Source organism: Panthera pardus, unplaced genomic scaffold, assembly GCF_024362965.1.
Source record: "Panthera pardus isolate Hobbes unplaced genomic scaffold, ASM2436296v1 HiC_scaffold_2, whole genome shotgun sequence".
Classification (NCBI taxonomy): Eukaryota; Metazoa; Chordata; class Mammalia; order Carnivora; family Felidae; genus Panthera; species Panthera pardus.
Window position 1 is genome coordinate 132,916,549 of NW_026526765.1, and position 12,391 is coordinate 132,928,939.

Here is a 12,391-nt window from a genome sequence, read left to right on the forward strand (position 1 = left end):
TTTTGCTGAAGAAGCAACACGATCTTAGGTATAATGTGTAAGACACAGACTGGATACTGAACATCACATTTATTACCTTACTGTTTTTATCTGTGGTTACTGTAAAAGAGTAATGTTTGGCCATTCTTCATTATCACAGATATCGATGAATGCATCCAGAATGGGGTCCTTTGTAAAAACGGTCGATGTGTGAACACAGATGGAAGTTTCCAGTGCATTTGCAATGCCGGCTTTGAATTAACTACAGATGGAAAAAACTGTGTTGGTATGGAAACTGCCTGCTTCTTTGCAAAAGATTCTTAAGGGATATACATTTTTATTTAGAACCATATATGCTGTTTCCATATAAGCTCACACAACACACATGTGAGAATTCTTCAGATGACTTAGGTAAAATAAATGCATTTAGAATGAGACCCTTAAATTCAAAGGAAAGATTGTTTGGAAATGTTATAACAATGAATAATGTACTGCTTCTGGGAATTTTCTGTGCGGTATATGTTTGATTAAAAGTAACAGTTTTTCTTCTGCCGTAGGTAATTATTAGTACCTACAGTATTTCACATTTTGCCATTATAATACTCAGAGGTTAGAAAAGGTCTCCCCTGACCTCCATTCTGGGGGAATGTAAAACCTTTTGGAATATGTGATAATCCGATCTCTAAATTTGACGTTCTGGCAATGTCTGGCAATGCAGTAGGTATCAGTACCTCACACAAATAATCTGTTCACACAGCAATTGGTGATAGTTCACCCAATGATGAAAGTCCAGTTCATTTCACTTGTACCCCTGAAGTCATATTAACATTTTTGCTAATCAAAGTAAAAACCCTTCTCAGGTGGTTTGAATAACAACTAAGCACACCATTTACTTAATTCTTTCCTTCTTGTCCCTTACGCTAAAGACCCTTCATGTTCTCCACACTATTTGCTCTCACTTGGTAGGCATTCAGATTAGGAAAAAAAAAAAAAATCAGTGAGCACATAGCTTATTTATGTAGTAGAATGTGATTGGCAATTATTAATGGAAGGAGTGGGAGCCAGCTCCCCCAAGGCCAGTGGCGTCAGTGACTCTGCTCTTCTCCTGCAGATCATGATGAATGCACGACTACCAACATGTGTTTGAATGGCATGTGCATTAATGAAGATGGTAGCTTCAAGTGCATCTGCAAACCAGGATTTGTCTTGGCTCCAAATGGGCGTTATTGTACTGGTATGTATGGCTCTGAGATAGGGAAGTTACCATGATTGAAACCATCTTTTTTGTTTGAATGAATCATGCAAGAATTACTCCAGTTTCTTCATGCGGATTTCATATTATTCACGTCTGCTGCTAATTCAGCGAGGCAGGTGTCTAAAGCTTCCTAGAAAAACACACATTGTGGTCTAGGAACAGTGATATCTTTACAAAAATAATAATGGTATGGGAAAAATTAAGGGAATGACAGACCGGTTCTAGCAAGTCTGGAAGAGACAATGTAGAAATAATTTCTCTGTATCCCATGCCTAAACAAAAAAGAGGAAGAAAGAAATCTTGAGAGGTTTTCATTTTTGTGTACTAAAACCAGTCATTCGTTACTCATTTTGTATTACGTATTTTCCACAAACTAATCTACAGATCGTGACTATATCATTATCTAAAAATCTTACATCGACGTAGTGAAGAAATAATTTGACTGTTCCTATCAATTTTGTTTATAAAGCCATTTTGAAAGCTAAGCTCCAGTGATAACTTTAGTAAGCAAAGAAGTGCTTCATGGAAATAAATAAGACTATATTAGGTTTCTATTCACAACATGAATTTAGTAAGATGGAATAAATTTTGCAGTTTTTTTTTCAGTTTTCTCCTTTTAGATGAAATCAACTTTTGAATTCTTTCTGCCTTCCATTACATGCTTACCTGAATACCAAATAATTTCAGCAAAATTCCAGGGAGTGTTGAGGGAGATAATTCAAGACTGATTCTTGTATTTTTGAATAAAAAATAGCTTCTGGACTATTCAAGAAAGGGGAGTACATTATTCAGTAGAAAGATTGTAGCTCTGCTGTTTCAAATCAAGACCGAGATGTCAGCTCAAGGTTGGTTGAATTGGATTTAACACAGGATTTGAATTTAGTATTATTGCAGGGTGTAACATTACATTACAGCATGTAACTTTTAGTATTTCCTCAGAAACTTACATGCACATATAAATATGACCTAAATCTCAGCAGTTTTTGCTGTCTTGCAATTTTTTAAATTTATTTTCTTATTAGAGATAGTGCCATCTGCAAATTAAAATGTTCATCATTTGGCGACCCTGTGTTTTGAAGGCTGTTTCATCTTTCAGGGAAGCCATTGATTGTTGGGTTACATGTGATAAACTTGAGCAGATTGAAAATTAAGAGATGCTCCATATTTTGTTATTATGACTTGATCAAGTTAATATTAAAAAGGCATCTCTCTTTAGTTTGAATTTTATATGTGTGTAAATAAAAGTGCCTGGGTGGCCCAGTCAGTTAAGCATCTGATTTTTGATGTCGGCTCAGGTCATGATCTCATGGTTCGTGAGATTGAGCCCTGCACTCTGAGCACAGAGCTTGCTTGGGATTCTCACTCTCCCTGTATCTGCTTCTCTCCCCACCCCCCTCAAAATAAATAAACTTTTTAAAAAATAAGATAATTACAAACATTTACTTTAATTTTAAGAATTTGTTTTACTTAACTTGAATTAAATATCATTTAATAGTTAACAGAATTGGCATATAAATAAAGAAAAATGAGTGTGTAAGGCTCTTTTTTTTCCTAATGGATAAAGTGAGGCAACTTTGAGTCAGTATTTCTGAAAATGCATTTGAAAGAGTTGCATTTAGACCTGAGATTTGTTATCACATCTATGTGTCCTTCCATAAATTATAAAATGGAAAACAGAAGGTTGTTAGTCTAGAGTGATGACAACAGGCATACTCTGGAATAAGGTTAAGTTTACCCAGTAATGGCCTGAGTTGTGTTTCCCCCTGGACAGATGTTGACGAATGCCAGACCCCAGGAATCTGCATGAATGGGCACTGCATCAACAATGAAGGGTCCTTCCGCTGTGACTGTCCCCCAGGCCTGGCTGTGGGCGTGGATGGACGCGTGTGTGTTGGTAAGTGAATCATTCTCCAGTGTCCAAATGATCTTTGAAAATCGGACAAAAATATATCCATACAGTGGAAAAGTATTCAGCCATAAAAAGGTAGGAAGTACTGCTAAATGCAAAAGTATGGATGCCCCTTGAAAACATGATGCTGAGTGAAAGGAACCGCTCACAAAAGCCCAGATAGTGTATGATTCCCTTCATATGAAATGTCTGAAGCAGGCAAATCTATAGAGACAAAGCAGATTCATGTTACTTAGAACAGAGAGGGTGGGGATGCCAGGATAAGGGGGTGGTAACTAAAGGCATTTTTAAGGTGGTGAAATGTTCTAAAATCAGTTGTAGTGATGGTTATATATATATATATCTTTATATCTGTATATATATCTGTATCTATATATATATCTGTGACTATGCAAAACAAACAAAACTATTGTACTCTTTAAACGGGTTAATTCTTAGGTATGTGAATTATACCTCAGTAAAGTGGCTTAAAAAATGTACAGGGAGTCCACCTAGCTCCTTGCGGAAGGCTCTGATGAGATGCAAGTAAAAATAAAAAAAAAAAAACACTGTCTCTTGATTTCGGTTCAAGTCATGATCTTATGGTTCATGAAATTGAGCCCCCCATTGGACTCTGTGCTGACAGTGTGGAGCCTGCTTGGGATTCTCTCTCTCCTTCTCTATCTAGCCCTACGTGACTGTCTGTCTGTCTCTCTCAAAATAAATAAATATATATTTTTTTAAATGCAGGAGAAGAAAAAAGGAGATCATCCTTAAAAAATAAAAAGAAATCATCCTTAAATCAGGATCCTTGATAATGTTAGCTGACTCTTTAAGTACAATGGATTTAGATGTTGTAATTCATAACAACTAAGATGAAAGGGGGATTATGGTTATATTTAAATAAGCCCTGTTTATTTAATATATTTAAATAAGCTCAAACACAATTTAAAATGTAAATAACTTCTCCCTTAGAACTTAGACTTCTGTCAAAAGGTGAAATATTTTTACATAGTTATTCCTCATCGCTATGCAGCTAACTATAGAAACAAGGGCAGAATATGAGAGAGAATAGGTATTTTATTCTAAACCATGCCAAATTACTTTGCTTTTTAAAGGGGTACTTTTGCCAAATGGGTTCCATGCAAATCAGAGTTACAGGCATCAGTTTTAAAGAGGCAGGCAAATCAAAAATGTCATTGACATTTCAGACCATATGGCATTTCAACCATATGTCCTAAAGATAACAATAGCAGAGTGAGGTCATTGTAAAAATACACTTAATGTGGTTTTCTCTCCAGCAGGCTTTCCTGAGACCCCTAGGGGGCATTAGCCATTGTGCACCTGCTGTTTCTCAGGTGACTCTGTAGAAAGCAGACACCCTTATTGGTTTAGGAGTGTAGATGACAGAAATGAAATTCTTTCTTAGACATAGGTGATAATACTTTACTCTTCCCTATGGGAATCAAAACCTTTGGATCCCGAAAAGTGGGGGAGAAAAGAAGCAACAGCAGATGGAAATAATCTGTCCACTTAAGTTCATCTACTGTCTCCAATTTAGGATTTATTTCAGCTTACAAGATTGTCAGCACTTCACTCAGGGATATTTTAAATACAGCAGCCAGAAGAATGTAGCTCCTTCTTGCTTCAGGAAGCTAAAATATTTTCAGTTGCTTTAATATACTTAGTTGCCCTTTTCCTTTACCGGAATGATTCTGTTGAAATGTATGATGAGTACAAAACCAGTTTTGGAGGAAGATACTATTTTTCCTTTAAGCAACCAACGTATAAGTAGCAATGAGGAATTCAGTGTCCAAACACAAATCATCATGCATTTTTGCCACATACAGAAAAGGCATCAGACATTGTTGCACAGACTCCAGGTTTTCACAACTGTGGTCGTTTAAACTTTTTAAAATAAAAACACCATTTGTTCTGGGTATAAAATTATATATTGTCGTTCCTGTCACCTGCTAGACCTTCTTTCTTGGTCTCTTCTGCCTTTAGTGATGCTTTTGAGATGCATTGATTGTTGAAGTTAGGAATGAATCACTACTATTAATTATTAATTACTTATTATCAATTATATATTTTTCTTCAGTTTGTTTTCTTAGACATTGAGACGTGGGTTTTTATTTTCAAAAAATTAAACTATTATTGTAATTGGTATGTTGAAGAAGCATGGCTCACAGACAGGACATAAACAAAAGACAACTATATTTTGGTCTCTTGCATCCCTCTAAAAAGTATCTTTAAATTTATTCAGTAGAAACCATTCACCCAGTAAGTAAGGAAGAGAACTCAGGCAACCCTATAACTTTACTATTCATAAATAGCAAAACTTTATGTGACTACTTCAGGTAATGAAAACAATGTTAAGTATAGAAATTAGAATGCCCAGAGATAATATTCTGAACCTGACTTGAAGTTACAATTTCCCTTGCAAGCTCAGACCTTCATCAGCAAGAAGCTTTCTGACTCTACAAGGGTCAAAGTGCAGGAGGAGGGAAGAAGCAGGAGCACTGGTGACCGTTTCAGGATTGCTTCAAGGTTTCTCAGCTTCCCAGATGTTTAAAGCCACCCCTTGATTTCATAGTTCCTTCAGAGGCATTTGGCTGCCCTTACTGAGAGGCGGACACTGCATTTTCTTCCTGGGGGCTTTACTCATCTGCCTTCTGGTCTTTGAGCAGTCTGTTTCAGATAGGCTCTGTCTGAGGGTGTCTCATCACCTCTCCATGCCGTTGTGTTAGGACGCCTCTTAACGTGGCCCACGTCTAGTCCGTATGACCTGCCATCCTTTTGCCGTGTTAACCTCATTATGGAGGTGGATCTCACTCACCTCCCTCCATTATCCCTCCCATAGGAAGAGCAGCCACTCACTTTTGCCTCTAGGTATGCCAGGCAGAGACAGGCATGAAACTCTCCCCCTGCTCCCTGTGAAGTTCTTCTCTTTGGACCAGTGGTGAGAATGGTAGTCCCCCAACTCATAATCCAGCTCTTGCAAAAACACTCCTCCTCAAAAAATACTCTTCTTAATTGCTGCTCTTTAAAACTATGTCTTCGATAATTGGGAGGGTTTTCGTGACCTGGCAACTATTTTCCATGTCCATTTCCTTCAGGGTGTAGTCTCAGAATTCACCTTGTTATTTGATATTTATATTATAATATAAATTGGGATTTTGGCTTCCATTTCCTATCCAACATCCTCCTACATGAGCTTAAGAGTATTTCAACATCAGTTAATTTTCTTTATCCTAGTTGTATTCCTTACTAGCTCTTTGGCCATAGGTAGGATACATCATCTCTCTCTGCCTCTTTTTCTCATTAGTTTTTTGAAAATTAAGTAAAATAATATGAGATTTTTTGTGTAAAGCTTTGAATGGTGTCTGGTATCTAACACATACCCAGCAAGTTAGCTATTAGTTATTTTTGTTCTATTAGAATCATGGCATCACACCTAGGGTATTGTCTTAGAGTTGCTACTTTAAGCAATGAAGAAAAGCTGACAGTAAAGCTGACATAAAATAGAATGAGCATTTTGCATCCATACTTTACCACTGGTGTGTAGAATCTGAGCAACTTGTTTAAAAATTCCACTTTTTAAGTAAGAAAAGTCATGGAGAAGATTGATAACATGGAAAAGATGCAGGTCAGGAGCATTCAGTTCCAATCCCTCTCCAGAACATGTATATGAGCACATCTGATATGAGCACATCTGATATGAGCACATCTGATATGAGCACATCTGATGGTGCTGCTGGTACTGATGCCTCTTATCCTGTCCACCTGTAAGCAGTGTCTCAGTTATATGTGAAGAGTATATGCACTATGGTTCTGGTCTGAAACCTTTAACAGGAAAAGGTTGACTGCCCTTAGTAAAAATAGAAGAGAGAAATAAGGAAGTCACCATATTCTTTGAGTATTTCCTGTGTGTCTTACACACTGTGCCTACTGCTTAACAAACAAGTCTCATTTATTATATAAACTCTATCCTTATTTAATGGGTGACGGGTGTGTTAAGTATTTTAAGTAAGCTCTTTCCCATAGGGACCAGACCCTAGGACAGTTCATGTCCCTAAAACCTACACATATGTTATGTTACTTTCCTTTTCATGGACCTTCTGGTATTGGGTATTCTATACAACTGAGTTAATCTGTAACCCAGGCCACTACATAATGTGTCTGACTCTTCCTGCACGTACCATAGGCTTTTTATCGACTTCCTTCTAGAAATTGTGAAAGGATTATATTCTCAACATGAAAACAGTAATGAAATTGACCATTCTGTGATGCCTTCTGAGATAACAGATGTCATTATCACAAAAATCGTATTCAACTCACAAAATCCTATTGGAAATGATGCACTGTGTTGTATTTGTGCATACTTGTCTTGGAATGGAGCCCTGCTCTGTTATGTTACTCTGAGCTGGCTTTGCCAGACCCCATCTCATCAGAAGCAGAAGGGGCAGCATATCTTGTCTGTAGGGTTGTTGTGGTGAATCTCATGTCTTCTTCCATGTGAGTGTTCACCCATCTCATTGTCTAGTGCAGCCATAAAGCTTATCGTTTTAATGGGAAACATCACCAAATCTTAAGCAGCAGGTGACTCAGGTTGCTTTGTGTTATAATAAGCAGATAAAACTATTTCCAACAAGTTGGGAATAACTATGCCAGTGTCTGGTTTACACACTATACAGCTTCTCTGGCCTCTCTGGTGAGCTGAGTTTTTTTATAGTTCACCACTGAGCGTCTGACAAAACGGTAGCATATTGTATGAAGCATCAGAGTGAGGGCGTAAGCTGGGTATGCTTCTTTGGGACATAGCATGATGTAGAGGAAAGAGGAAGGACTTTGGAAGTCGCGCAGCCTGAGTATGAATTCCAGCATGAGCAGTGGGTGGTGTAGGACTTGGAGCTGCTCAAGTAATCCTTCAGAACCTTGCCTTCCTCACTATAAAACGTGGATAATGATTGCTGTCCTGCAGAGTTGTCGATCAGAATGTTCAGTGAGATCATGTCTGCAAAGCAACAAACCCAATACTGAGGACACATAGCAGTGGCCATTTTTTTTTTAATAACTGGGTTTTTTGAGAGTCTGAGATTAAAACATAGTCACAGTAGTAAACTGGGGGTTGACAAGAAAGGCCTCCTAATTCAGAAAGTTGAAGTAAGAAATTTCACAGCCAGGCACTTCATTGTTCCTAAGCACTTCCAAAATAGAAATAGCACGTGTCATTTTGAGGATAGCATAGCCAGTGATTAGAGCTCAAAGTCATGTTTATAAATGATGGCATTATTCCTGCTTCACGAAAGGCCTGTGGGCTCAAGTGTGATAATGAATGCTTGCATGGTGCATAAAACTTTGTGTAGAAAAAAAAAAAGAATTGTTGACATTACAAGCATGCGTTTATTCATTTCTGAGCACCGTTAAATGCTAAAGATACAAAGAAAAAGAAAAGAGGCAGATGCCCTTTAAAGGCTTCCCATCCAATAGCCCCTTAGGTTCATAGAAACCCTCAGTTTTGAAATCTCTTTCTTTCACCATCTCCAGTTGTCACTCCGCTTCCTCCTGCAGATACTCACATGCGCAGTACGTGCTACGGCGGGATCAAGAAGGGAGCTTGTGTCCGTCCTTTCCCCGGTGCAGTGACCAAGTCAGAATGCTGCTGTGCCAATCCAGACTACGGTTTTGGAGAGCCCTGCCAACCCTGCCCTGCAAAAAACTCAGGTAGTCCTGTTTGCCTGTGTCACGTCTGATAAAGAATCTAGAAAGGTGGCGTTAGATATTTGGCCAAAGACTACATCAGCTCTCAAGTGTTCTGTCATTATTTTCAGTTGAAGACCTCCAAGTCTTTGTTGGTATGTGAGGCATAGAATGAGGAAATGTGTCCTGTATTATTATCTATGATCCCCGCACAGAGAGTACACACAGGGGGTAGAGGAATGTGTTTGTTGACCCAATTATGGATGTTATAACATGTTTATTATATGGATACCTTACTACTCAGTGTTTTTGATATTTAATATCATTGTGAAGATGAACAGCATAAAATCCACTTGTCACTTTCAAGGTTATAGTGAATTCACGAGAGCCTGAGTTTCTTTATTTTTAATCTAGCCACAGCATGGTCTTGGGCTGTAATCTAAGTGAGTAATAATCATTTACTAATTTTTTCACAGATAGAGTCACATTACATGGCCTAATTCTTTGACTATTCTCTGACTCTTCTTTATTAATATTTTACTATAATCTTTACTGAATTTATGTAAGTATAGTAGGGACTCAAAAATAAACACAACCTCTTTTTTTCTTTAAAGTTGAGAATAGTTGAGAGTGTAGTCAGGCAAAAGTATAAACTACAGTTTAATGTGATTGATGCCTTGTGAGGGACATAGGGATGCCCGTGTGGCTCACTCGGTTAAGTGTCCAGCTCTTGATTTTGGCTCAGGGCTTGATCTTGCGTTTCATGAGATTGAGCCCAGCATCAGGCTCTGAGCTGACAGGGTGGAACTGGCTTGGGATTGCCTCTCTCTCTCTCCCTCTCCCTCTCTTTCTCTCTCTCTCTCTTTCAAAATAAATAAACATTTTTTAAAAAGCAGGACATAAACAGGGAACTGGGAGAGCACACAGGAAAGAGAAGTAATTGGTCTGGAGAAGCTGGGAAGGACTTCACAGGGCTGGGGGTGGGTATCTGCTTAGTTTCATCTTGAAAAAAGGAATAAGAACATTACAGGTAGGAGATGGAAGAAATGCATTCCAACCAAGGGAAATGGCTTGTAATTGTGTTGAAAATCTTCAAGGGATTGTTCAAATCTCAGCAAAGCATTAGCCTTCCTCTGGAATGAACTGAGCAGGACGTTTTTTAAAAAGAAGAGTTAAGGTAGGAAATCTTGCCCTAAAAGTGTTTAAGTCAGTTATGCATACTATGAAAGATGTACAAAAATTGGTAACAAGGCTAGATGAAAAGGTGAGTGAGCTAATAAAATCTGGCATCTAGAAACAGTTGTGACTATAAATAGGAATGTAGGATACAATAAAGATAACGTTTAGGTTGGTGAGGAAAGATTGAACTAAGTAATGAATATTGTTGAAAAATAATAGAAAAAGTATGAAGTTAGCTCCCTGCATTAAACCTTACAAAATAACCTTCTTATAGAATATATAACCTATTTGTAATCTTGTGATAGTAAAGGACTAGCAAGAACAGAAACCAAAGACTAAAATACACATGTAAATTGGAAAAATATTTTGCTTAATTTATAAGGAATTTACACGAATTGGTGAGGAAAGTTGAAATCCTCCGTAGAAAAAAGTGCATTGTATGCAAACAAGATTTCACAAAATGCAAATAGCCACATGAAAGGATGTGCTAAAATGAAAATTAAAATAAGACGTCGTTTTTGTTCATTAGCTTGGTAAAGTGTCGATGATTGCTTTTTTCCATATGGGTACTCTCTTCTGCTGATAGAAGGCTAGCCTGGGACATGTAGGGAGAGGAGGAGTATCATAAGCCTTAAAAAGAGTCATAAATGCTGAGCAGTTTGACTTCAAAGAGATTAACATACTGATATAATTGAATTTCCTGTTATTTATGATAATTGCTGAAAATTGGACAAACCTGATTTCATCATTATGAGACTGAATAAATGTGGTGCATCCACATAACTGAGTAAAAACAGTAAATAGTCTATTAAGTGGGATATGAACATGAAATGTCTGTGACACAGTGCTGAGAATCCAAGCCTGCTCCCCACCTTACAGCCTCTGTGATCTGGGGAGTCACTTCACATGTCTGCCTGAGTGTTCTCAGGTGTCAAAGAGGACAGCAGTGGTATCTAGTTTGTGATTATTACTCAGCTGTAAAAGAGAATGAGAACTTGCCATTTGCGACAACTAAGATGGACTTAGGGATGTTATGCTAAGTGAAAGCAGTCAGAGAAAGAAAGACAGATACCATATGATTTCACTTACATGTGGAATCTAAAACTCAGAGCAAATAAACAAACAGAAGCAGAAGGTGACCTGTAAACACAGAGCAGACACTAATGGTTCTGAGGGAGTGAAGGGTTAGGCCACATGGGTGAAGGGGAATGGAAGGTATAGGCTTCCAGCTTTGGAATGAGTGAGTCACGGGGATAAAAGTTACAGCAAAGGGAATACAGTCAGCAGTACTGTAACGGTGATGTGACAAACGGTAGGTACGCTTGTAAGGAGCACGGCATAAGGTATCAGATTGTCCAGTCACAGTGTATTACAGCTGAAACTAATGTAACATCGTGTGTTAACCACACTTAAATAAAATGTCTCATTTGTAATATTGGGAGAATTAAATAAACTATTAGAAAATGCTGGAATACCAGGCACATGGTAAATGCTGGTATGTAAGTATTGCTGTTATGTAAGTATTCTTTATAATTATTTTGTTACTGAGAGAAAAAAAGTTAAAAAGCATTCTCTACAATCCATTTTGGATTTTTTTTTTTAAGTTTCCAAATGTGGAAAGTATTTGTAACATTTATCGTTATATTAACTATATTCAGGGTGATAATCACAAGTGAGTTTTATTTTTTTATGCTCATCCATGATTTTGGAATTGTCAAAGTAATTATGTGCTGGAAAATAGTAACTATTTTTTTCGTTTTAAAAATTATTACCAGTGATTTTTCTTCATGGTAGTTTTGGAGTGACGTAAGTGACTTGTATACAGAGAGATAGTGTTTAGAGTTTTTCATTTCTGTATTTTTTTATCTTCCAGCTGAATTCCATGGTCTTTGTAGTAGTGGAGTAGGGATCACTGTGGATGGAAGAGGTAAGTCTATTGTATATTCAGTCTTACAGTAATTATGAAATTAGTAGCTTTATGATTATAACATGAGTTGTGAGAGTATTTCATAAAACATCAGTGTAAAATAATAAAACAAATTATCAGTGTAAAAAACTCGGTGTAAAATAATAAGATAAATTATCGCCTAGAATAGTGGTATAAGCTAGATACATTAAATGTATGTAGATGCCACATTCATAGGAGATAAATATTTAACTTTTAAATACACGTTGTTGAAAATGTCTCTAGCAAACTAGACCTGTAATTTTGTGGGTACCATTGCTTAAGAAGAGGCTAAAGTTGGTATTTAAGTTTAGAAAAAGTGAGTCCGTTTAAAGAGAAAATATTAAATAGTGGTGCTGACATGATTTTAAAAAATCTTTAAGAAATACTTGATATGGATCAAGTTTGGGATTTACTACCCTAAAAATGAAGATTATTTGTG

At 37.2% G+C, this 12,391-nt stretch overlaps 1 protein-coding gene across 1 annotated transcript in view; it reads left to right on the forward strand.

The window, feature by feature from the left end:
• Positions 1–12,391, forward strand: part of FBN2 (fibrillin 2) — a 255,858-nt gene that overhangs the window by 145,491 nt on the left and 97,976 nt on the right. The window contains exons 13-17 of the mRNA XM_019422114.2: positions 140–265; positions 1,091–1,213; positions 3,006–3,128; positions 8,697–8,849; positions 11,878–11,931. Of these exons, the coding sequence (XP_019277659.1) occupies positions 140–265; positions 1,091–1,213; positions 3,006–3,128; positions 8,697–8,849; positions 11,878–11,931 (579 nt within the window). The remainder of the gene's footprint in view (positions 1–139; positions 266–1,090; positions 1,214–3,005; positions 3,129–8,696; positions 8,850–11,877; positions 11,932–12,391) is intronic.